Source organism: Callithrix jacchus, chromosome 12 (assembly GCF_049354715.1).
Source record: "Callithrix jacchus isolate 240 chromosome 12, calJac240_pri, whole genome shotgun sequence".
In the NCBI taxonomy this organism is placed as follows: domain Eukaryota; kingdom Metazoa; phylum Chordata; class Mammalia; order Primates; family Cebidae; genus Callithrix; species Callithrix jacchus.
Genome location: NC_133513.1, coordinates 103,022,420 through 103,049,499, shown reverse-complemented (window position 1 = coordinate 103,049,499; position 27,080 = coordinate 103,022,420). Strand labels below are relative to the sequence as shown.

Genomic DNA, 27,080 nt, shown 5'->3' with positions numbered 1-27,080 from the left:
AAATTTTATTTTATTTATTTTTTGAGACGGGGTTTTGCTCTTGTTACCCAGGCTGGAGTGCAATGGTGCAATCTCGGCTCACTGCAACCTCCACCTCCTAGGTTCAAGCAATTCTCCTGCCTCAGCCTCCCGAGTAGCTGGGACTACAGGTGCGCGCCACCATGCCCAGCTCATTTTTGTATTTTTAGTAGAGACGGGGTTTTACCACGTTGACCAGGATGGTCTCAATCTCTTGACCTCATGATCCACCCGCCTTGGCCTCCCAAAAGTGCTGAGATTATAGGCGTGAGCTACTGCGCCTGGTCTAACACACAAAATTTAAACCACCAAACACAATACTAGTTTGTTGTTAAAGCTTTGCAAATCAAATACACAAATTAGATGTCCATTTCCCCTTTGAAAGACTAGAAGCAACTGGTCACTCTTCTTCCACCCCTCTTTTAACCTGAGGGTAGTTAAGAAACCTTCTGCCTTATCATACCTTATCATATTTCCAAAGAGGAAGAAAAATTACAGCCTTCTAATTCAACTCACAGGACTTTGCAGGATCTGAGTAACTCGCTTCCGCTGCTCCATCATATTGAAGTCTTGGCGTAGATCAGGAGACATGTTCCTCTCTCTAATGTATTCTGGGTCATTTTCATTAATGCGGTCAAAATACCTCTCTTTGTGAGGCATGCTGGGAGGAGGAGGAGTGGTAATCACGCCTTGGCTGGCATCTGAGCTCATGTTTCAAGTCTGGGATTACTCTTACCTGCATTAATAAACACAAAGAAGGACATTCATGATAAATTCATTATTAAGTTCAAAATTTAGATGGGTCAAGCAGAACTTTTACATTTTGCCCTCAGAGTAACAGGTACCACTTTAAAAAGTAGCTTCTCAAAAATATTAGAACAATTTTTTGTTCATATAAAAAGATCTTAGATTATAATACTAAATTGGAAATGGATATTTTCAAAGCAATGGAAACTTATGGCTCAATCATGTTAATGTCATCAACAGCTTTTTTGTTTATTTTTTTTGAGATGGAGTCTCTGTCACTCAGGCTGGAGTGCAGTGGCACAATCTCGGTTCACTGCAATCTCCGTTCACTGCAATCTCCACCTCCCGGGTTCAAGTGATTCTCCTGCCTTAGCCTCCCAAATAGCTGGGACTACAGGTGTGTGCCACTACACCCAGCTAATTTTTCTATTTTTTAAGTAGAGACAGAGTTTCACCATATTGGCCAGGCTGGTCTCAAACTCCTGACCTTGTGATCTGTCCGCCTCGGCCTCCCAAAGTGCTGGAATTACAGGCGTGAGCCCTGCACCCAGCTGGGCTGAAATGATCCTACTGCCTTGGCCTCCCAAAGTGATAGGATTACAGGCATGAGCCTCCGTGCCTGGCCCCCAACTCTTGTTTTTAATACCACATATGCATGGGCATATTTTCTAAGTGTTTTAGAGTAATAGGAACTAGTACAAACCAGTATGAATAACATTAAGGAAAAAAATAGTCTTAACATACTTTGAAAATGCAACAGAGAACAAATTTTTAAAAAGTAGTTATAAAATTTGTGAACACTAAGGGTTTCCCTCTGATATAGCCTTTGCCCATGCAGAGTAGCAACCAAGTATCAATGCATATACAAAATTCTGGTTTTAAAAATTTTATGCAAATAACAATTATCTAACATGCATGTTTAAAAAAACATTAGGTTCAAGACACAAATAGATGAGACACTCTAGAATGGTGGCTTTTAAACATTTTATATTGGATTCACATACAAATATAAAAGATCTATAACTGAAATAAATTAATGACATGATATTTCCCCTTACTATGTGGTACATTCTGATATTTTCTATTTTAATCTATTTCATTTTAACAAATGCTGGTCAAACTGATTCATGAGCCACTAATAGGCTGTGGCCCACAGTCTGAAAAACAATGCCCTAGAAACTCTAAGTTATGGTCAGGTAGACAACAAGAAGGAGGGGTAGGATAGGTTAATTGAGAATGAATATATGCTAGAGAAGAGTAAGAAATGATTCCTTGATATTTTTTTTGGAAGAAATATTTATTGCAGCTTTCATATTTCTTTACATGTTAATATTTTAAAAATAGTACTATTACAGTAAATCATAGTTGTTTTGCTTTTTTTTTTTAATAGAGAGTATAGGCTGACTGTGGTGGCTCGTGACTGTAAGTGAAGCATTTTGGGAGCCTGAAGTGGGAGGATCACTTGAGCCCAGGAGTTCTAGACCAGCCTGGGCAACATAGTGAGACCCTGTTTCTACAAAAAAAATAAAAAATAGCCAGGTGTGTTGGCATGCGACTATAGTCCTAGCTACTCAGCAGGTAGAGGTGGGAGGATTCCTTGAGCCCAGGAAGTTGAGGCTGCAGTGAGTCTTGATCACACCACTGGATGATGCAGTGAGGAAAATAAGTTTCTGTATTCATGGAAAAGTAGTTTACAATTTGCTTTGAGAAATATGGGTGTTAAAGGAACTTGACGTAGCTAGTCACAGATAAAATGTTACAACTATCTGCTTAGTTTAGATAGAAGGCTTTGCAAATAGCATGTCTACCCATTTAAAACATGTGAATATCAGCATTGCAGAAAGATGAAAACAATTTCAAACTCTGAGGACATTATAAAGGGGTGTTTATGATTCTATGAATTATATATCTGAAAGCACATTTTTGGGGGAGGATTTTTGAAAATAAGCACCTATAAGACAGATACTCTAAACACAGAGACACTTAAAGATACTGCCAATGGATTACATTTCTATTAATTCCCTCAGCCATCCAACCCCAAGTATTATTATTAACAGATAAGAATAATCTTTCTGCAATGTTTCAGTATATTCAACCATTTGAAAGCAGAACTACTGCAAACCAAGTTCCTCTGAATCAAATCAATTGACTGCCTTAAACTGAGGATCATTCTACAAAATAACTGGCCAGTACTCTTCAATAATGTCAAGGTCATGAAGAATAATGACTAAGGAACTGTTTCAGATTAAAGAAGACAAAGGAGACTAAGACGTGACAATTAAATGCAACATGTAATCTTGGATCAGGTCCTAGACCAGGAAAAGGACATTAGTAGACAATTGGTGAAATTTAAATAGAATCTGTAAATGTGATAATAGTATTTACATCAATGTTAATTTCCTCAAACTGATAATTGCAATATGGTTATGGAAGATACCGTTTAAAGAATCTGGTTGAAGGACAAACAGCAATTCTTTAACTATTTTTGCCAACTCTTTTTCAAGTCTGAAATAATTTCAAAACAAAGCAAAAAAATATCCAAAATATGTAAATAAACATTATTCCAATATAAGACAAATCCAGTATCAACACAGTCAAAGGAAAATATTAATACCACAATTTTCAGGCCCTCCTCATTGTAGCATACCATGTTATTTCCTTACCAAAGAATTTTTAAAGTTTGCTCACAGGTAAGACAGGATACAAAATACATTTACGAAAAGAAAGCCCACCCCCCAACACACAAAATGTCTCAAGAATTCTTCCATGCTTCCCTGTAATATAACCTTGCCACTTATCCCACTAAGAAGTAAAGACTATTTTTCTATCCCTTAAATCTGGTTTGGACTTGTGTCTTGCTTTGACTAATGGAACGTAGCTGAAGTGACGTTATACAACTTCCAAGAGTAAGTCTTTGAGAGTCATGGAGCTGCCACACCATGAAGAAGCCCATCATGAAAAATGAGAAGAGGCCCAGCTGTCCCCAGTAAGCCAGGTCCCTGGCAGACCCCACCAGCTAACTACAGCCACATGAATGAGTCCAGGTAAAAGCAGGAGAGGTACTACTACTCAGCCAACATACAGAATCATGAGAAATAATAAATTGTTAAAGACACGAAGCTTTGTTTTTTGTTTTACACAGCAACAGATTAACTAAAGTGAAAACTGACGTTGTAACAAAAACTGAAAATGTGGCATTAGCTTTGGGGCATGGGCACTGCGGATGCTATTAGTGGAGGTTGATAAGGCAGTGAGAAGACTGCTACTGGAGGCTGGGGAAGAGGTTATATTGCTTCGTGAGAGCACAAACTAATAAGTACGTGTTAATTTGAAAACTAGAAAACATGCTTAACAAATGTGGAGCTGGCTAAGATTTCTAGGCAGAATACTGAGTCAACAGAGCTTTTTTGTTTTCAAAAAAAGTTTTTTAAATGTAATCATTTATAGGAAATTGTACAGACATCCCTTATGCCCTTTTCCCCAGTTTCTCCCAATGACAACACATTGCAAAACTATTACAGTATCACAACCAGGACACTGACAGTAATGCAATCAAGGAGATGATTTCCAGTACCAGAAGTATTCCTTATGCTGCCCTTTAATAGCAAGGCCCATTTCCACTCCCTCTTTATTTATTTTTATTTTTATTTTTTTTTTGAGATGGAGTTTTGCTCTTGTTTCCCAGGCTGGAGTGCAATGGTGCAATCTCGGCTCATCGCAACCTCTGCCTCCTGGGTTCAGGCAATTCTCCTGCCTCAGCCTCCTGAGTAGCTGGGATTACATGCACGCGCCACCATGCCCAGCTAATTTTCTGTATTTTTAGTAGAGACAGGGTTTCACCACGTGGACCAGGATGGTCTCGATCTCTTGACCTCGTGATCCACCTGCCTCGGCCTCCTGGGATTACAGGCGTGAGCCACCGCACCCGGACTCCACTCCCTCTTTAATCAGCAGCAACCACTAACCCATTATCTATTTCTATAATTGTCATTTAAAGAATACACATGAAAATATGCAATACATAAAACCTTTAGGGATTGGCTTTTTTCACTCAGCATCATTTACTGAAGATTTACACAGACTGTTGTATCAATAATTTGTTCCTTTTTTTGGTTTGAGATGGAGTCTTGCTTTGTAGCCTAGACTGGAGTGCAGAGGCATGATCTTGGCTCGCTGCAACCTCCACTTTCCGGGCTCAAGTGATTCTCCTGCCTCAGCCTCCCAAGTAGCTGGGATTACAGGTGCACATCACCATGGCCCGGCTAATAATTTGTTCCTTTTTAGTACTGAGTGCTGTTCTATGGGATGGCTGTATCATTATTTAATTATTTGCCCACTGAACGACAACCGGTTATTTCCAATCTTTGACTATTATATAATTATAGCATTTTTTTTATTAATAGCAAAAAGTAGAAACAACTCAAACATCTATCAACTGATAAACACAAAATATGGTATTTTGTCATATAGTATGCCAGAAAGAATATTACATGGCAATCAAAGGAAATAGAGTACTGATCCATGCTACAACATGGATGAGCCTTGTAACATTGTAAGGGAAAGAAGCTAGTCACCAAGGACCACATATTGTATGATTCCATTTATAGGCAATGTTTAGAAGAGGCAAACCTATAGAGGCAGAAAACAGATTAGTGGCTGCTTAGCGCTGTGGGAAAATGGTGAGAGGCTGCTAATGAGACTTCTTTTTTGAGTAATAAAAATGTTCTAAAATTATTGTGGTGATAGTTGTACAACTCTGACAATATTAAAAACCACTGAATTGTATATTTTATATGGGCAAACTGCATGGTATGTGAATATATCTCCATAAAACTGTTATTTTAAAAATCCATCCTGAGAAGCTACTGACCACCTTGCAAGCTTGGGGATGGGGACTATCCTGCAGTCCTCACAATGGAAGAGAGCTCCATAAAAGGGGCTGAGTTACTTTACTATACCACAACTCCTTCAAAATCAATCTGGTTTCCATTATTTCTCAGCTGGGAGCAGTAAAAACAGTCTTTTGAAAAGAAGTTATTACTTATAAAAAATCTTTCCAAACTTAAAATTCTTGGCAGTTTGTACAGCTTTCTCTAGAATAAGCAAAGAGATGGCTACACTTTCAAGTACCAGGCCTATTGTTCCACACTTAAAAGAATAATCAAAGATATGCCAAGACCTCAAAGCAGCATATTTGGTTAAAAAACAAAACAACAAATGCTACTTTAGTTTTTCTTGATGAAAGTTACTATGAAATTTTAAAGTTATTTGAAGTTCTAGAAAACAACTTAGACCCTACACAAACTATGACAAGCTACCATCCTTAGATCAACTAGTGAAATTTTCATTTTAAGTTCTAAAAGACACGGGCCACTTTTAACTGCTAGCCACAACTTTATATACAACTGAACATGGAAATCGAGAGATCTGAAAACTTGAATCAGACATAGATAAAAAAGAAGAAAAATGGGAGAAAAAAATTCAAATGAACCTGGCATTGAGTAGCACTGAGTAATACAGATGGCACTAAGTATGCAAATGGAGAAAAATTTAATTATCCCACAAAGCACCAGGATCTTTTTTTTAAAATTTTTATTTATTTTTTATTTTTTAAAATTGCATTTTAGGTTTTGGGGTACATGTGCAGAACGTGCAAGATAGTTGCATAGGTACACACACGGCAGTGTGTTTTGCTGCCTTCCTCCCCTTCACCCACATTTGGCATTTCTCCCCAGGCTATCCCTCCCCGTCTCCCCCCACCCCCCGCTGTCCCTCCCCAACACCCGGATCTTATTCCTACAAAGGTTATTGATTTTATGTAAGCTTCTCTTGAAATATTTCAGACTAGATTCAAAGGTCACTTTTTACAGATGAAACTATACTCAGAGGTGTTGAGTGACTCTTCTAAAGTTACATTACTCAAATATCATACTATAAAATCCTAATAATGATGTTTATTAGCATTACCATGTCGCCCAGATTCCCCCATAATCAAAATTTACTCCTTTAATGAAATATAAGGAAGAAACCAGGCCCATCACACCATGTTTATGTATGTACTTTATAAATACCATCCACTCAGAGGAATAGGCTATTAAGAAGGGCTAAAATTCTAGTGCTTGTAATAGACATAATGGTCTGTGTACCTAGCATGCATAGAAAAATAGATGCACAAGTGGGGTAGTTGTTTATTGGTGGTTTGCCTGACCTAAACACCAAAGGGACAAGTTTTAAGTAACCATGTCATTAAATATTAAAAAGTACCCATTAACATTTTATCAATAACAGTAATCTCCCACTTTAACTGCAGTTTGTTACCTATGGTTAACCACTGTTCAAAACAGGTGAGTATAGTATAGTAAGACATTGAGACAGAGGGAAAGACCACATTCACATAACTTTATATTTTTCATACATACACCCACACAACCATAAACTTGGTATCTTTACCATCAGTACTTACCAAAACATATAAATAAGATCATTAAGGCAAAGAGTATTAGGAGATGGGCAGACCAAGAAGCTTAATGAGGTAGGAAGATAAATGGTTTAATAAAATATCACAGAACAATACTTAAAACTTTGAATTCCAAACAGAAAGGGAGTACGTGCAAGGTAAAGACCATTAAATTGGCTCAAGTCCATCTGAAAAGGAGACTACATTGGATATTGATCAGTATATGTAGGAAGTCCTAACTCCTTACCTGAAAGATGACTGCTATGTCTTAACTAGAAGCTATTAACAACATGACACTGATTGTGCTCTAGGAAACAATAAATTATATCTAAGTTTTACTTTTGTTTCTAAAGCTAATTTAGCATAATATTAAAAGAGTTGAGGGCTTTATGATGAAATAAAACAAACCTCAGAAAGAGATTATGTTGGGACCTGAAGAGACAAGTATAATACACCAACTGAATGAGTGGTAATAGAAATTGGTCTAAGATAGATACTAAATAAAAATGCTTGTATACCTAAACATGTCTAAACTACAAGATCAGTAATTTAATGAAACAGTTTAAAGCAATCACAAAATTCCAAGTACTATGCTGTACACAGATGATCTCCTTTAATACCTTCACAGCTCTGGCCAGGTGTGGTGGCTCATGCCTATAATCCCAGCACTTTGGGAGGCCAAGGTGGGGGGATCACTTGTGGTCAGGAGTTGGAGACCAGGCTGGCCAACGAGGTGAAACCCCACCTATACTAAAAATGCATAGTGGCACCATGGGCATGGTGGCACACATCTGTAATCCTAGCTACTTGGAGGCTGTGGCAGGAGAATCACTTGAATCCAGGAGGTGGAGGATGCAATAAGCCAAGACTGCACCACTGCGCTTCAGCATGGGTGACAGAGTGAGACTCCATCACAACCTCCAAGAAAAATCCTTCACAACTCTATGAAAAGGTGACCCGTCCCCAACTTCATAGATAAGAAAACAGAGGGTTTTCTTCAGTTTAAATAATTGATTGTATATAAAGTATACAACGTTTCCCCACCCCTTTTATGTTAGGTTCAGGGAGTACATACATGTGCAGGTCTGTTACATGGGTAAATTGTATGTCATTGGGGTTTGGTGTCCAAATGATTTCATAATCTAAGTTAAGTAAGCAGAGTACCCGATAGGTAACTTTTCTACCTTCATCCTTCTCCTACCCTCCCAAGTAGGCCCAGTATCTATCGTTCCCACCTTTGTTACCATTATGGGTGAGAACATGCAGTATTTGGTTTTCTGTTCCTGTGTTAATATGCTTAGGATAATGGTCGCTGGCTGTATCCATGTTGCTACAAAGGACATGATTTCATGTTATTTTATGACTGTATAGTATTCCATGGTATATATGTACCACATTTTCTTCATTTGGACTACTTATGGGCATCTAGGTTGATTTCATGTCTTTGTTATTGTGGATAGTGCTGCAATGAACATACTTGTGCTTGTGTCTTTTTGGTAGAACAACTTATATTCCTTTGGGTATATACTGAGTAATGCAATTGCTGGATCAAATCATAGTTCTGTTTAAATTCTTTGAGAAACCTCCTGCTTTCCACAATGGCTGGACAGCAGTGTATAAGTGTTCCCTTTTCTCCACAACCTTGCCAACGTCTATCATTTTCTGACATTTTAATAGCAGTCATCCTGACTGGTATGAGATGGTATCTCCCTGTGGTTTTGATTTGTACTTTTCTGACAATTAGCAATTTTGAGCATTTTTTCATAGGCATGTTTGGCTGTGTGTATGTCTTCTGAGAAGAGGATGTTCATCTGTTGGTTTAAGTTCCTTATAAACTCTGGATAATAGACCTTTGTTAGAGGCATAGTTTGTAAACATTTTCTACCATTCTGTAGGTTGTCTGTTTTCTATGTGGATATTTCTTTTGCCGTGCAGAAAGCTCTTTAATTAGGTCCCACTAGTTTATTTTGTTTGCAATTGCTTTTAGAGACTCCGTCATGAAATCCAGTTTTTCTCCTGGAGTTTATAGTTTTAGGTCTCACATTTAAGTTTTTAATGCATCTTGAGCTGAATTTTGTGTATTGTAAAAGAAAGGGGTCCAGTTTCAATCTTCCGCATATGATGGCTAGTTATCCCAGCACCATTTACTTAATAGGGAATCCTTTCCCCATTGCTTGTTATTGTCAACTTGTCAAAGATGAGATGGTTGTAGGTGTGCAGCTTTATTTCTGGGTTCTCTAACCTGTTCCATTGGTTTGTGTGTCTGTTCTTGAACCAGTACCATGCTGTTTTAGTTACAGTAGCCTTGAAGAATAAAAACTGAGGTTTAATAATTTGTCTCAGATTACCAAAGGTTCTTCACAAATAAGGAAATTACTCATGGTTATAGATCTTAACAGGCATGGTGGAGTTAGCCAAAAAGAGGAGATGGCTCAAAGGACTATCATTTCCTAGAGCCATTAGATTACTGCCTTTATTTTGGGAGGGGGGAGCACATTATATGATCACAATACTCAGCACCAAAGTAGAAATAGTCTAAACTACAAGATCAGTAATTTAATGAAACATTCTAAAGCAATCACAAAATTCCAAGTACTATGCTGTACACAGATTATCTCCTTTAATATCTCTAATAGTAGTAATAAAATATGCACAACGTCTTCCATGGCTATCAAACCTATACATGTGGAAACCTCCCTCTCTGGCCTATTGTCGGAATTGTCAGATTGATCCATACAATTCTTAAATTTCTGAACCCCCTTTTTGTTCTTTTAGCAATGACTTCTGTTATCGTTAAAATAAAACTAAATACTAAACCTCAATATTAAGTCTAGGAAACACTGAATCTATAGTTGTTTAGTAAAAGTTAGGTCTGAGCCTTAGTTTAAAATCCAACTTAAAGTCAAGGGGGAAAAAAAAACCCACAACAATAACAAAATAAAATAGTAACAACAACCCACTGTGGTGGTACTAAATGTCCTGTACCTAGTGGAAGTTGATGTCTGACTAAGCATTCATTCAAAAAAGATAGAAGAAGTGTAAATTGGAGGCCACAGCTAAGAGGGTGTTTCAGTTTCAAATATTGTTTTATAAATAAAAATATAGTACTAATTAATATAAACTCTTTTATCAAACAGGAGTCTCCTTGTGATTGTACAATTCGAACAAAGCAGTCAGATGTAGTCATAATATACACTGTTCATAGTGTAAGTACAAAGCAGTAAGTAAAAAAACGTCAAGTAGGGGCTGGGTATAGTGGCTCACACCTGTAATCCCAGCACTTTGGGAGGCTGAAGGAGGCAGACTGCCTGAGCTCAGGAGTTCAAGACCAGCCTTGGCAAGATGGTGAGACTTCATCTCTACTAAAAACACAAAAAATTAGTTGGGTGTGGTGGTGCATGTCTCTAGTCCTAGCTACTTGGGAGGGTGAGGCACGAGAATCACTTGAATCCAGGAGGCGGAGGGCGCAGTGAGCTGAGATCATGCCACTGCACTGCAGCCTGGGTGACAGAGCGAGACTCTGTCTTAAAAAAAAAAAAAAAGTCAAGTAGGTGCCTGCTATGTCAACATAATCATTCAGCAGGGTGACCCAAAGACTAAAGACAGCGTTGGACAATGCTGAGGATCAATCTAACCTCTGTGTCACTGAAGTACCAATACTTGATGAAGGATATTTTACTGATCTACATTACCTGTTATAAGGAACAGTGAGGCAAACAGATTTCTGTACTTGAGGTGATGGTAGGGGTTGAAAGAGGAAGCGAGGCAGTTACTTGCTTAGACATTGGTAGGGTGAAAATAACATTCACTGGTAACCTGAAAGAAAAACCTTTATTATAATTAGGTCAAATTTACCAATTACAATGGCCATACTAGGGGCAGGGTTACAAAGTTGAAAACATGTACAGAACATTTAAAGTATTTCTTGAAGTCCAAACTCAATCATTAATCATTACCTATGTAGTCATAATAAGGTGGGTTCAAGAGATTCTCCTGCCTCAGCCTCACAGTAGCTGAGACTACAGGTGCATGCCACCATGCCCAACTAATTTTTTGTATTTTTAGTAGAGTCAGGGTTTCACCATGTTAGCCAGGATGGTCTTTATCTCCTGACCTCGTGATCTACCGGTCTAGCCTCCCAAAGTGCTGGGATTATAGGCATGAGCCACTGCACCCAGCCTAAAAGAGATGTTTATCAACCTCAGAAATCTGTTTCTCAAAATGGATTTGTCAAAATCTGGCTTTTCAAATGAATCATCTTTTAGATCTGAAGTTTGATGTTCAGCTATACTATCATATTGTACAGGTTGAATAATGTCTTCCCCAAAAATTCATGTCCCTAGAAGCTCAGAATGTGACCTTACCTGAAAATAGAATTCATAGATCAAATTAAGATGAAGATACTGGATTAGGGCGAGTCCTAAATCCAATGACTGTTATCTTTATAAGAGGAAAGTGAGAAAGATTTGGACATGGAGTAACAGAGATGACACACAGGAAGAAAACAGCCCTGTGATGATAGGGCAGAGATTGAATGGATGCAGCACAAGCCTGGGAGGAACCAAGTTGCAAGCTGGGAACCACAAAAAGCCAGGGGAGGGGCATGGAATAAATTTTCCCTCAGGGCCCCCAGAGGGAACCAATCCTACCAACACCTTGATTTTGGACTTCTGGCCTTCAGAACAGTAAGAGAATAGATCTGTTATTTTTAGCCACTGGGTTTGTGGTACTTTGTTATAGCAGTCCTAGGAAACTAACACATATACTGTTCCAATGGAATTTCCATCCTAGTAATAACTATTTTTGAAAGCACTTTACCATCAACTGTGCATAGATATCACACCTTTGCAGAATCAATGTTGACTCTACAGAAATAACAAATCATCAAAACAGTAACCTGAACAAGACATCTGATATACATAACTAAAATGCAACATTCCAGTTTTCCACAACGGCATGACCTTTGCCAATTACCATGTCAGTCAGTGTTTCCAACAAAATCTAAAGCAAGAAAAATATGAACATTCTTGTTACATCAGATGAATACAAATTTCTTTGTACAACTGAAGATTCATAATGAAGGCCAAGCACAATTAAAGATGCAGTGGGCTCTACTGCTTCCATCATAGCGGAAACGCTGTTAAAGCAGTTACTAAGTCATAACATACTATGGAATAAATTGTCACTTAAGCAAGGGTGGATTTACCACTTGCTCAGTGCCAGGCGTGATAGCTCATGCCTGTAATCCTAGCAATTTGAGAGGCCAAGGTGGGTGGATCACTTGAGGTCAGAAGTTCAAGACCAGCCTGGCCAACATGATAAAACCCCATCCTTACGAAAAATACAAAAATTAGCTGGGTGTGGTGATGGGCACTTGTAATCCCAGCTACTTGCAAGGCTGAGGCAGGAGAATTGCTGGAACCTAGGAGGCAGAGGTTGCGGTGAGCTGAGATGGCATGCCACTGCACTCCAGCCTGGGAGACAGAGCAAGATTCAGCCTCAATCAATCAATCAATCAATAAATGCCACTTTCTCAGGTGAGTGGGTTTCTTGCCATATGTATATACACGCTGCATTTCTGCTATTCTACTCACTTGGGAGACCACTGAACCCACACTATGCAGGTTCATGCCAGGCCCCAGATCCCTTGGATTATGAGAAATCCTAAGAAATTAGTTTAGCATCCAAGCATGAAGTCAGTCTTGCAACATGTTGTTCCCACTCTGATGTTTGGCTTTCATTTGAACCTTGTATTAGTTTGTTGTGACACTGATGTAAACAACTACCTGAGACTAAGTAATTTATAAAGAAAAGAGGTTTAATTTACCATAATTCCACAGGCTGTATAAGCAGCATGGCTGAAGAGGCCTCAGGATACTTACAATCATGGCAGAAGGGTGAAGGGGAAGGAAGCATATCTTCACATGGTGGCAGGTAAGCAAGTGAGCGGAGGAGGAGGAGCTACATACACACTTTTAACCAACCAGATCTTGTGAAAACTATCATGAGACAGCACTAGGAGGATGGTACTAAATCATTAGAAAGCACCCTCATGATCCAAACATCTCCCAGCAGACACCACCTCCAATACTTGGTATTACTATGTAATATGAGATTTGGGTGGGGACACAAAGCCAAACCATATCAAGCCTGTTTTTTTTTTTTTTTTTTTTTTCTCCCAAACCCAGACTGGAGTGCAATGGTGCGATCTTGGCTCACTACAGCCTCCGCCTCCCGGGTTCAAGCAATTCACCTTCTTCAGCCCTCTGAGTAGCTGGAACTACAGGTGTGCACCACCATGCCCAGCTAGTTTTTGTACATGTAGTAGACATGAGATTTCACCATGTTGGCCAGGATGGTCTTGATCTCCTGACCTTGTGATCTGCCTGCCTTGGCCTCCCAAAGTGCTGGGATTACAGGCATGGGCCACCATGCCTGTCTTTTTTGTTTTATGTTGGAGATAGAATCTCACTCTGTCACCCAGACTGGAGTGCAATGGTGTGATCTCAGCTTACCACAACCTCGGCCTCCCATGTTCAAGTGATTTTCCTGCCTCAGCTTCCTGAGTAGCAGGGATTACAAGCATGTGCCACCACACCAAGCTAATTTTACATTTTTAGATGTAAAAAAATGGTCTCTGTAATGAAGTTGGACTGGCTGAATATGCCTGGCAAGGATCTGGAATCCAGGTAAACAGTTGGGGCAGATTCTCAGAAATGGGCAATAGGAATGAATCCAAGTATATGAACAGTCAGTATGAGTAAGATTCAGTAGCTGTCAAACCTTAGCACGTAGGCAGAGGTTAGGGACGGAATTTTTGGCAAAGGGTGGTAATTGATAAAAGTCCTGGTGCAGTCAATACCAGAGAGATCTGCATGACATCAGAGATCTGCCATATGCAGATTTTACATATGCAGATTTTAGTACAGAAGGAGTTTCATTTCACCATGTTGGTCAGGCTGGTCTCGAACTCCTGACCTCAGGTGATCTGCCTCCCTTAGCCTCCCAAAGCACTGGGATTACTGATGTCAGCCACCACACCTGGCCCATGCCTGTTGTTTCTTAATCATTAAACTTGAGCCACTCCACTCACTCTCAATCAGCCTCACTCACTTTGTTTCTCTATCAGGTAACTGAAATACTTTTACAGCTGAAGGTCTATGACTTAACCCTAGGGCCCACATCTCAGTCTTGGATCCCTCTACCATTTGCCACTGTTCCTTGAGGTCACCTGATAGCTCACATCTTTGCATATGGCAGATCTCTGATGTCATGCAGATCTCTCTGGTATTGACTGCATCTGGACTTTTATCAATTACCACCCTTTGCCAAAAATTCCGTCCCTAACCTCTGCCTATGTGCTAAGGTTTGACAGCTACTGAATCTTACTCATACTGACTGTTCATATACCTGGGCTCATTCCTATTACCCAGTTCTGGGAATCTGCCCCCAACTGTTTACCTGGATTCCAGATCCTTGCCAGGCGTATTCAGCCAGTCCAACTCCATTACAGAGACCATCTTTTTTTAGTATGTATGTACTTATTTACTTATTTATTTATGGAGACAGAATCTCGCTTTGTCACCTAGACTGGAATGCAATGGTGCCATCTCAGCTTACGCAACCTCCGCCTCCCGGGTTCAAGAGATTCTCCTTCCCTCAGTCTCCCGAGTAGCTGGGATTACAGGTCCCCGCCACCAAGGCCAGCTAATTTTTGTATTTTTAGTAGAGATGGGGTTCTGCCATGTTGGCCAGGCTGGTTTCAAACTCCTGACCTCAGGTGATCCACCCACCTTGGCCTCCCAAAGTGCTGGGATTACAGGTGTGAGCCACCACACCCAGCTTCCTTTTAGTATTTTAATGTGTTTTTTCATTAAATTATATTGGAATAAATACATTTTTATGTGGAAAGAAGGGAAATAATCAGTATAATATCCCATATTTCTTGAACACCTTCTATTGTCTGATAGCTTTTTAAAAGTAGCATGTTTTAACTCATTTCACCCTAGCCCTATGAGAGGTAGGTATTAATATCATCTCCATTTTACAGGCAAGGCTGCAAGCAGAGAAGTTACTTGTCCAAGGTCATATAAGAATTGTGTTGTGGAGTTGAGAATATAAATTCAAGCAGACTAGTTCCAGAACCTGCGTTCTTAACCAGCACACTCTACTGCAATTCTACTCCCCTCACTCCCAAGGATGTTTTCAAAATATGAGTCATTTCAAACTTACACCTGTTAAGATCATTTAGCTAGGTATTTTTAACTCCTCCCCAACCCAAGCCTCAAATCTAAGTTCTCACCTCTAATGCAAACACTTTAACACAATATGTATTTTCATAGATTGAATTTTCTTAAGATGAAGTTTATGTAAACATAAATGCAGGAACAATAGCCTAAGATCTGGCAAAATCAGATAAATCAATAGTAAGTAAAATTCCCTGGGTATTCACCAAATTAAATCTTCTAACTAAGTATAATCTAAACTATAATTATGAGCTTTACAAAAAAGAAGGGCCTGTCTAGATCCTGATATCCAGATTACATATGCCCCATTATTTAATCTAAACTGTGTTGGACATTAATTGCCATGTAAGCTTGTGGACGCATTTGAAGAGTTCTAGGCTCTGTCCTGATAAAATAAGATTTAGCTTTGAAAAGTAGGCCTAGTTGACATGAATAAGAATTCTGAAAATGTATGCATACAATGATATTTTATGACACCAAATTAATTTGTATCAAAAAAGGGGGGGCATTAAGATTATTTTTAACATAAAAAAACTGGAAATAATGAGAAGATAGAGACAACCCAAGTCTCCAGTCCACAGCTGGAAAACGAACTCTCAAAAAAATGTGAGAAACTCTGGAAAAAGGCCTAAAAAGTCCAATATCAAATTCAGGAAAAAGAGAAAACATTAAACTAATTCACTAATTTATGGAGGAAAGTTCATCAAATACCACAGAAATGCAGATTTTACAATAACAAATAACTTTCATACCTTTGTAAGGATAGCAGAGGACAAAACAATGCTTTGTAAATACAAATAACTCTTTCAAGAAGAGGAGTTGTTTTCCCTTTTATTATCTAATGAGAGCCAAAAGATGAACAGTATCCTTAGAATTTAAAGGTGTTAGAGCTTAAAAGGATATAAGATTATTAAATCTTATTCTACCTCATTTCTCATATGGAAAAAGACAGAACAGGTCCTAAGAGAGTGATGTGTCCAAGTCCCTCAATTTATCTTATCCAATACTTTGCCTATTATCTAGATTAGAATGAGATATATAAGACTGTAGACCATATGATTTGTAGATATAAGAAAAATTTAAAACAAACTGCACTTAGAAATTTATTTAACTTAAGATGTCGGTAAGAAAACACATTTCAGGTGCTACTGTATATTTTTCTTTTTAAAAAGCTAGGTAATGCCTCATGTTACAATTTCTTGATTTTAAGAGGTTTGTAGGTATGTGTTCATAATTAACACATAAAACATTTTGTTGGTGTTATTTCCATAAGAATCTAAAACAATTTTTACTATTTTAAAATAACGAGAATGCTTTTCTTTCAAGTTTCCATGGTATTCTAGGAAGAGTAAAATTCATGACTCAGCTTTTTGTGCCCACTCACACATGTCTAAAAGGTCCACTGAAATTGCTTGCTACATTTTTACATTCCGCTTGAAGTAGGATTCTTGTTTTTCCGAGCCTCACAAAGACTAGACTCACAACTTAGCTCTGTAGTGTCTATTTAGCTGGACTTAAAGCCTACATCAAGTACTTTATTGTCAAATAAAAAGCTATCTATGAGGAGCTTAGTAACTTAAGTCGCTCTCCAGAGTTTGGTAAGTATTTTGTGTCTACTTTTGATCTCTATTGTCTAGGAAAGGTTCTGTCAAGTTGTAAAGTGCTAGAAAGTGTTATTTTAAACTTTTAAAGGGTAGTCAGAATACTACAACCCTGTGATCCTTGGTTGCAACAAAGAAGTACAAAGCCAACTACTATAGTTTTCCAAAAACAACATTTCCTCAGTCCCTCCCCCAAGGAAATAAAAAAACATCCAGGAAGTCCCATCTTTAAAAAATACTTAGCAATCAGCTGGGGGCTTCTAAAATTCAGACCCTGAAAAAAGGATAGGAAAGACTTCAAAGTCTATCCCGATCAGGTTTAGAGGGAAATGACTCTTCCTAACAAAAGCCATCTCCCTGATTGGTGCTTTGCTCACCATGTTTCTTATACATTTGGACTGTTTTCCCCTCTCCATCCAATATTTGTCTATACTTTGAAGTCTTGTTCAAAAGCCAACTCCTTCCACAGTGACTTCCCTAAGCTCCTCCATCTTACCCCTCCCCACAACCTTAGCGTTCAAAGCACTCTGTCATAGTCTGTATTGCCTTTTAATTATTTGAGTATGTCTTTGGGCTCCAACTGGGTCAACACTTTTTCCTTTCTTTACTGTCCACTTAGAGTTACTCAATAAGGGTTTATTAACTCAGTGAGGTGAGTAAGGCTCTTGACTCATAATACCCCCATTCTCTACTTGTGTTAGAATAAACCAGGACAGGGAATCTAGAGCAAACTTTGAAAGCTGGGCTATTCGTGCTTTGATAAGACTGGCCAAATATCCAAGATGGTTGAGGTTATGAATATTGTGACCTGCATATGAAGTGTCTTAAGCTGACTGAAAAGTAATTACACAAAAAAAGTGGGAAGGTATGAGAAGGGCATTATCAGTATCTGGATGTGTTTAAAATAAGTAAGTATATACATACATTAAAAAATGTCATTTCCAAAAATCCATACTTACCGCCACATTTTGTTTTGAGACCAGGTACAAATAATGCTACAAAAATGTTATCTTCAAACACCAAAGAAACTACTGATCCAGTCAATCAGCAAATGCTAATTCTGGTGTTAGGAAAAGGTTATAAAGACTACAGAAGGCACACCTCCGATTCCTGCCCTTAAGGACTTTCCAGTTTATTAATAATTGTGGAAAGAAGTAAACCAAATAAGCTAACTTGTAAGACAGTTTAATGTTTTATAGGAGAACCTGAATTTGTGGCTTCCAAAACTCTAAATAGGCCTTTTTTTTTCCCCTGAGACAGAGTCTTGCTCAGTCGCCAGGCTGGAGCACAGTGGCACAGTCTTGGCTCACTGCAACCTCCGCCTCCCAGGTTTAAGTGACCCTTTGGCCTCAGTCTCCCCAGTAGCTGGCCCTACAGGTGTGTGCCACCACTCCTGGTTAATTTTTGTATTTTTAGTAGAGACAGGGTTTCACCATGTTGGCCAGGATGGTCTCAATCTCTTGACCTCATGATATGCCTGCCTCGGCCTCCCAAAGTCCTGGGATTATAGGTGTGAGCCACTGCGCCCGGCCCAAAATAGGCCTTTAAATGAACATTTTTCATGCTCAAAAGGTATGTTTAAAATAATTCATTCTTGTCTAAGGACAGAAGTGTGCAGAGTAAGCCTGCAAAAGGTCATCACCACTATTAAAGCATTTTTTTTTCCTGATCTTTTTAACTGTCATGATGATGGTCAAATGTATTCTGAAGCGCAGCCAAAGCTCTTTTTTTTTAAGAATGATACTCAAAACAAAGCAAATATTGGCTTAGTCATGACACTTGTTGTTCTAAAACATTAATAGCCTATTGTTCACTGTGGTTGTCTCAACAAGATAATACATTGAAAAACATCATTTCCTGATAGGAAGTGAATGCCCACTGTGTGTCACAGGACCCTAGCCAAATGCTGGGTTCCAAAGGAGAAACACCGGCCCCTTTTGGGACTGCATAACAGACCACGATAATGAGACTTCCCCCCTCTCGTTTAAAATGTCTGTTTCAGCTCAAACTACAATCTATTTGACTGATTTTGCAACCATAGGACTGTTTTCCTAAAATGACTTCAAATGCTTTAGACAAAGTTTGTTCAACATCCTGTAGACAGCAGCATCCTGTGTATTTCTAACTATGAAGCATTTCCTTAGTTATACATGCCACAATGGATGGGGTAATTTGACAAAGCTATCAGGATCTATCTTCAAAACAGAGTGTGACCATTTTCAAGTGTGGCTGCATATAAGCCATTTTTAAAAAATCATAATATATGAAGCACAATAATTGCAACAGACCTTCATACGTCAGATATATTTTAGTAGACAAAAATTCAGGCTCAATTAATTAGTCCAAGCACCATAGCATTACTTATTTCATTTAGAGTTCAATTAGTGAGAAATTGATGTCACCAGCAGACCCTCATACAGAAGAGTGCCGCCAAAATAACAGACACTGTACTAATAAGACATTAAGGCCTCCTTTTTCAACACTGAAAACATACTTTGTTTTCATTGTTTCTATACATTAAATAACTTTTTTGCCAAGTTCCAATCACCAGTGATATTAGAAAACTCCAACAAAGGAAGAAACAGGAGCAGTTGTCATTTTAGTAGATTCTGAGTGAGACTGAGTTACCTAGGTACTCCCAAGCATTTAATGCAGTGCTTGGCTGTTAGGAGGTTTTGATAGATTTTGCTAAGTGGAACTGTATGTCAAAAAACATATATGAAAATTAACAAGGAATACTAATAATTATCCAGCATTACTTGAATAATAAATAATATCACAGATTATAGAAAAGTATATTTAAGGTATATTAAGCCTTCTACCAAGAAGCTAAGGTAACCACCACACAAACATACAAACTCTCCTACCTTCTGGCCAAAAAAATGTCTTTATCTTCCAGTTGTAATTACCCAAATCAAGTGAAGTTCTTATGTCATTTTGTCTTTCGAACAGCTGTCATTTGATTGAATTATGAGACTAAAATTGTCAAACAGGCAATGCTAAGCAGTGCAAAACATCCTATGTGTGATGCAGCAAAAATCACTGCCTTTGTTACTTTATAACTTGGCTGTGTAACTTTGTAACTTTGCTGGCAGGATATAGTGCACCTCTAAGGCAGCTTTCTCAGCACCAAATCAGAAAACTTTAGTTATATTAAGTAATGTCAGTTTTAGCATTTAACGAAACAAGGAGATGGATTAAAGGGCTAGAATGTGCAAACAGTTTAAACAAGAAATCTGAAGGCAAGTTTCAAAGCCCTAGGATTATTTCTGATGGTTGGACTAACTGAAAATTATAAGGATCCATTTTAAAAACAAATATAACCTCACAATCTTCTATTCAAGTATTCAAACTTGATAAACAGGATTTGGTTTTAATTCTGGAATGGGTTTTATACTTTTGAAATTGATTTTTTAGAAAAGGCTAGTTTATGTAAAATATAGAATGGTATTCAACTTCCCTTTTTTACGTTCTTAAAGTTTAAAATAGCTTAGGCCATATGGCAGGTCAAATAAATTACAGACCACACAATATATACAAAAGATGTTTTTAATTTAAATACGAGAAACTTCATATAATTTGGGTTATACAGCTTAAATCAATATTCCAACAAAAAAACTACATAAATATTGAAGTTGGAAGGGACATTAAAACTCACCTATTTCAACCTCTCATTTTATAGATGGTAAAACTGAGGACTGAGGAGGTCTGGTGACCCACCCAATCCCACACCCAACTTATCCAACTTTGAACTCAATATTCTTTCACCGTTCTGCTGAAAAATGACTTCCTCCTGGGGCAGTTCTTATCCACCCATGAATGCCTGGGATAGTGTGGCCTATGAGGGATTTTTCCATTTCTAGACAGCACTATTATGTCTTCTTTATAGGACCCATGTTCTGGGTTCTGTCCCAAAATGGAGGCAGGAGAAGACTGATAGTGTGTGTCTGATGGAAAGGGGATGGGGACAAACTTGGAAAGAATCCGAATATCTATCAAAAGAGGAATAACTGAGTTATAGGACATCCACCCACACAATAAAGTACTATAAAGCCATTAAAAAGAATGAAGTAGGCTGGGCGCAGTGGCTCACACCTGTAATCCCAGCATTTTGGGAGGCTGAGGTGAGTGAATCACTTGAGGTCAGGAGTTTGAGACCAACCTGGCCAATGTGGTGAAACCCCATCTCTCTAAAATTACAAAAATTAGCCAGGTGGCACATGCCTGTAATCCCAGATACTCGGGAGGGTAAGGCAAGAGAATCACTTAAACCCAGAAGACGAAGGTTGCAGTGAGCCAAGATCACGCCACTATACTCCATCCTGGTGACAGGGCGAGACTCTGTCTAAAAAAAAAAAAAGAATGAAGTAGATACATAATGGTATGCATGGTATAATTTTACATGTATTAAAAAGATGTTCAGATGTCCCGGTAGTTCTCACAGGTAGTGTATACACTCCTCTCTCTCTGCCTCTCTCTTTCCCATCAAAATTTTTTTTGAAAAATAATTTCCCTCTGGAGAATGGAGCTGAGGGATTAGGGTGGGAAAAACATTTTGTCATATGCCCCTTTGAATTATTTCATCTCTGCCATATGCATTTTTAAATAAAATTACCTTTTAAAAGTATGTTAAAGCAGAGAAAGGAAATTCTGCAGAGCCCTGGGAGACAACTCTCTGGTGATGAAGATAAAGAAGGGGTTTATCAATGGTAATTTGACAGTCTATATCTAATCTACATGACACATTACATCTAGTTCTCTAGAAGAGCCTTCTCCGTGCTTTTCATGTCATGGTATGTGTATTAGTTCTCACTAATGGGATGTCCATAAATAAGACAAAGCTTGTATAGCAGACTGCAGTAAATGGGAAGAGACTGAGGGACAGATGGACAGGGCTTGGTAAAAAATATTCCATTTTCTTTGTATTATGTTCTCACTCAGGAAAAGGGTATTACTGGAGATATTAACTATAATTTTCTATTAAAGTTTCAAATAAAAATCTATTTAAAAATCCTCTAATTCCAATATTTAACAGCAAATTCCTTGGCAAGCTTTGCTCCAGCACAACTGTAGAAGTCGAAGTTTATTGTTCCAGAGTTCAAAGGGACAGTACATTGTAACCAATATTTTTTGAAATGAAACAGAACAGAAAATAGCAGTGTTTTCTGGGTTGTAAGAGAAATTTATTTCAGAGATTTAAAGTGGTAGATGTGTGTGTCATGATTGGGTTATGATACAAAATATATTGGAAAAAAGTTTGAAAGCCACTTACCCAAGGCTACACAACGAATAGTCGTACACTGAGTAGCCAATGTTTAACGGAAGGTCTACGTAAACACTTGTGGCAGGAGGTTGGCCTAATTTCAACATGAAAATGTATTTTCTTGGTGATTATATGATTTATATAGCTGAATATACTATTCAGACATTAAAAACTAAATTTCAAAATTCCTGATAGACACAACTTAAAGTAAAGCTGTAGTTTTCATGTCATTTAAAGAATGATTGAGGTAACATCCAAACATTTTTTTTTTCTCAATTCTAGTATATTCCCTTTAGCACTTGTGGAATAATCATGTGTCTTTACAAAGAAAATTAGTGTACTCAAAGCTGGAAAAGACCTTAGAGGAAGCTAACTCAAATTCCTAATTGTATAGGTGAAGAAACTCATGTCCAAAGAGTACTAGTCTCTCTTGATTCCCAGGCTAGTACTTTTTGCTATGATACATACCTGTACTTTATTCTTACATCCTTGTGAAGCTAGAAGACAGCTAAATCCAATTACTAGCAAGTAAAAAAGGGAAGCTGAAGCAAGGAGATGCTAAGAAGTCTTAGTCCAAAATGTATGACACAATGTCACCCCTGCAAGCTTTACAGAAATTAGCCATTTTCAACATTCAGCTTTGATTTCAACGGAGGCAGTTGTTCAACTTGCTTGCACCAAATGAGTGTCTACCCAAAGAGTACACACGACCACACCCCAGAGAGTACAGACAACACAGAGCACAGCCTCCTCCACAGGCCCACTTCAGTCAGTGCATAATTAAACACTCCACAGGCATTTAAAACTCAGGTACAAACAGAAACTTATTATGTGAGGGAAAAGAGGTCAGACAGACCCCAGTCGCAAAGAAAAAAATTGCTGAACATGGACCTCAATGAACAACAATAATTCTCCTATAGTTCAACTCACCACTCACGTCACAAACTCTAGAAAGAACACAGAGGCACGGAACTGATGAGGCATGGAACAGAACTTTGGGCTGCAGCCTGCCCCAACTCTTCTGACAAATACCCAACAGCAATGGGACAAAGCATCATTATGACAGAAATAAAAGGCTCTTTAGATGCTGCCTTTTTAATTCAATGTACCCACTCTTACACACAAAGTTCATGTCACGATGTCTCGAAACACAGTATTGCCAGATTAAGCTCTTAATGGGTTCAATAAATTCAGTACAAAACACTACCTTCAAGCATTTTTAAGTTAAATAACTAGCACATTTGGGAGAATACTAGTATTTTCCTTCTTTTGAACCATCAATGTCATCCCCCAAATAGTTAAAAAAAATTCAGTAAACTGTTTAAGAAAGGGAAAAAAATAATAAAAGCAGATGAGTGAACTAAAAGAAAAAAAAAAAAAACCCTGGTTGAGTGATAAAGCCACAGCCTCCTCCTAAAGAAAAACACTGCATGTTACTAGCAGCAGGCACAAAACCAACCATCTATCTTATCTGTGTTTCCCCTTAAGCTGTGAGCTATCAGTATTACAATAGGCAATCCATTACTTACAAAAAAATTGAAGTGCTGTACATTTCTTAAGCTGGTTTTTGTGTGGCAATTCTGATGCAATGCTGTCCCAAAAGTGAACTTTGTTTTAAAGAGCAAGATATCCACACTCAATGTGGTTAGAACAAGGGTGGAGCTCACTCTGGGGGAAACAACACACCCAGGCAGACTTCAGTGAGAACAAACTGCACATTAATATTGCCACACAGTTTTCAGAGCCTCAGAGTCACAATTAATTGGCTAATCCTCCTAAAAAAGCGTGTGTGTGGAAGGGGGGAGTTCATGTTTGTAGATCAGCTTTCCTGCCTTGAAGTAAAATATATCTCATTTCTTGTTTGTGAAGAAAGTCAAGATAAAATGCAAGACAGATCACACAGTTCAACCAAGAGTGCTAGATGGAAGTGGAGTACTATAAAGGAAGTCCAACCATGCCAACTTCTAAGTTTAGCAACAGCAGCTTTTACATATCTCAAGGTGTCAGAAGCATTGCTCATTCTAAAACATTACTTCAGCCTGTTTCCAGGGGTCCTGAACATGAACACAAATTACCTACTTTCTCTCCTCACCAGTGCTCTAGTTCTCCTAGCAATGCACAAACAATAAAAATATTTTATTATCAACTAGCAATAGTTCCTTTCAAAATCAGATGTCATTTATGGACTTGCTTTGATGGAATATTGAAATGTACATTTAAAGGGAAAATTATTTGTTATGCACACCATACTTTTAAAAATTTTGTAATCATCCACTTTTTCAATAATAGTGTAGGGATTTTATTTTAAAAAGTTTTCTATGGGATGTATAAATACTGTATATATTTCAGGATCTAAAATAATTTATCAGTTTTTGAAGCTATTACCAAACATCTGATAATTATTTAAAGCGATTTTAACCAATACTATTTTCTGTATATGCATATTCAGACACATAACCAAGAGTTATTTTTAATTGAATTCCTATAATCATAAAATCAAGTTTGAGAAAATAAGCATATTAAAAAAACCATATAATTGTTTACAAAGAATTTAAAATGAACAATGGAAAAGGCTTTGAGAGAAGACCAGGAAAATATTATTTTTAATGATGCATATTGTCATATTACGAGTACTGAACATCTCCGTATTTTGAGAGATAGCCTAGAATGTCCTCTCAGGACCCTAGTGAGGGACTGCTGATTGATCCTGCCTTTGTTGGATTATGAGGTCACTCTCACCACTTGATAAATTAACCATTCCAACACACTCCTCTCATAATCCAACTGCCTGATTTATTTTTCAAGCTTCAATGTAATTATGAATCACCTGCTTCCATCTCTTGGCTCTTCTTCATCTCCCCCCTCAAACTAACAATTCAAAGTTACCAGTTGGTTATTATATTAGAAGAATCCTGTCTTGATACTTCTTGGATTTACACTGGCAGAATGTGTTTTCAAGTCAAACTTCACTTTCACAGCTGCAAAGGAAATGACAAGAGAAGAGAAACACAGCCAATATATATCAGCAATTAATTCCATCCACAACTGCCCAGCTGTTTGTGCATGGAAGAATCAGTCTGTTTCCTTTTGGGTCTTTCACCACTGAAAATTGATACTGCACATTCAGAGACACAAGCTGTTTGTAACATGTCAGGAATGTGCACAAGATCACACAGAGTTGAAGAGACAAAATGAAATCCAGATCTAGTTTTCGGGACTTGCCAGTATTATTTCATAGCTTAAAAAAAAAAAAAAAACCAAACCATAAAAACACCCCAATCACAGAAAGAGCAAAATACATAAAAAAATATTCTCCCTTCTGAATATTACCCTTCCAATAAAGGAGAAAATCTGCCAATGATATCAGATTTAGTATCAAGAATACACACTCTGATTTATTGGCATAGACAAGGTGCGACATTCTTAGGAATCCACATGCCCTCAGTATGTTAAATCCAGCCAATACTCTGGACTACACAGCTACTTGCCCAATGTGTAGTTAGTCCCTTTAAAGAATCCTTATAAATGTGAAAGTTGTTGGGAACCAATGCTTTCACGACAGTCATGCAGAAAAGCAAGTTTTTCTTGGTTAGTCCAGATATTATTTGGCACTCATATACACGCCTGTTTCAGAGATTTATGTAAATTTACAGATCCAATCTTCTAGGGTAACTTCCAAGCAATGAAAATTCTCCCCCACCCCCACCACCTCAGTTTTGTGGATTTTAAATAAAAATAGTGAGTGCCAGAGGCTTAACAACTAAAGTATGGGGTTGTTTGCAACTCATGAAGTATGCTATCCCCCTTCTCTCCCTGTCCTCCATTTCCACTTTTATTTCAATTATCTGTTTCATTTAAATTTTGTAAAATGTCATTTTGTCATATTGTATTTTAGGTACATAAAATGACTTGTGATTAGTTATTGCTACAAAAGTTAGAGCAAAGAGAAAGATGGCATTTTAAAAACAAAATAATTGAAAACATATTTTAGCTTTGTTTAAAAAAAATAAAGAGGAAATGAGGTGGCCCCATGACTGACTTCATTGTCCTAAGGGCCTTCCCCTTCCCCTTTTGCCCTCCAATCAACATCAGCTGCACAAGAGTTCACACGTTCCTAATGCCTGTACATTCTCAAATACAATATAGATAGGACACTTACTCTGGGCACCACTAAGGTCCAGGGCTTGATCAATGAAGAGAAGACAAACTGTGTATTCCAAATAGGGGAGTGAAAGAAACATTCCATAAGCTTTCAAATGAAGATGCTTTCAAGAGCCAGAAATCAAAAGAGTACAGTGATAAGCTGTCTCCAACTGAAGTGCTATGAATCCTGAAGGCACGAAGTTTGATTGGTTAAGGAACTACTATGCATCTCAAACATGTGGTAAACTAAAAACAAAGCACAAAACCAAAGAAAAGGGCTTTTCCTTTTGAACAAACATCATCTAGTCAAGGATATATTAGGATGGGAGAGTAGGGGAGAGAAGTTTAATCTTTGGTTGATGGTGACACTAACTTCTGGAAATATGGTATAACTATTAGTGACTTAAAAGAACTACAGAGATGAGCTTTGCTTGGCAAGCTTCAACTCTGTGGGACATTCAATCTAGCTTGAAATGTCTATGGGAAGGAATCTCCCCATCTACTACAAGGTTGGCTAAGGAAAAAAAAGGTCTGTCTAAACTGTTTAAAAAAGGTTACTTAAACCCATGTTAGTCTCACTAAAGGCTGGGGTGGGAAACTGGTTG

General features: G+C 38.0%; 1 protein-coding gene across 50 annotated transcripts in view; it reads right to left on the bottom strand.

Annotated features, from left to right (window-relative positions):
- The window catches only part of ADD3 (adducin 3), a 130,198-nt gene that overhangs the window by 32,418 nt on the left and 70,700 nt on the right, over nt 1-27,080 (bottom strand). For 27 of the 50 annotated variants that reach the window (XM_078346452.1, XM_035269037.3, XM_078346449.1 and 24 more), the window contains one exon: nt 535-754. In XM_078346452.1, the coding sequence (XP_078202578.1) occupies nt 535-729 (195 nt within the window). In that variant the 5' untranslated portion in view covers nt 730-754. Of the gene's footprint in view, nt 1-534; nt 755-10,914; nt 11,039-23,861; nt 23,937-27,080 lie in introns of those variants that run through there. The other 23 variants (XM_078346446.1, XM_078346445.1, XM_078346459.1 and 20 more) reach the window with 2 other exon arrangements.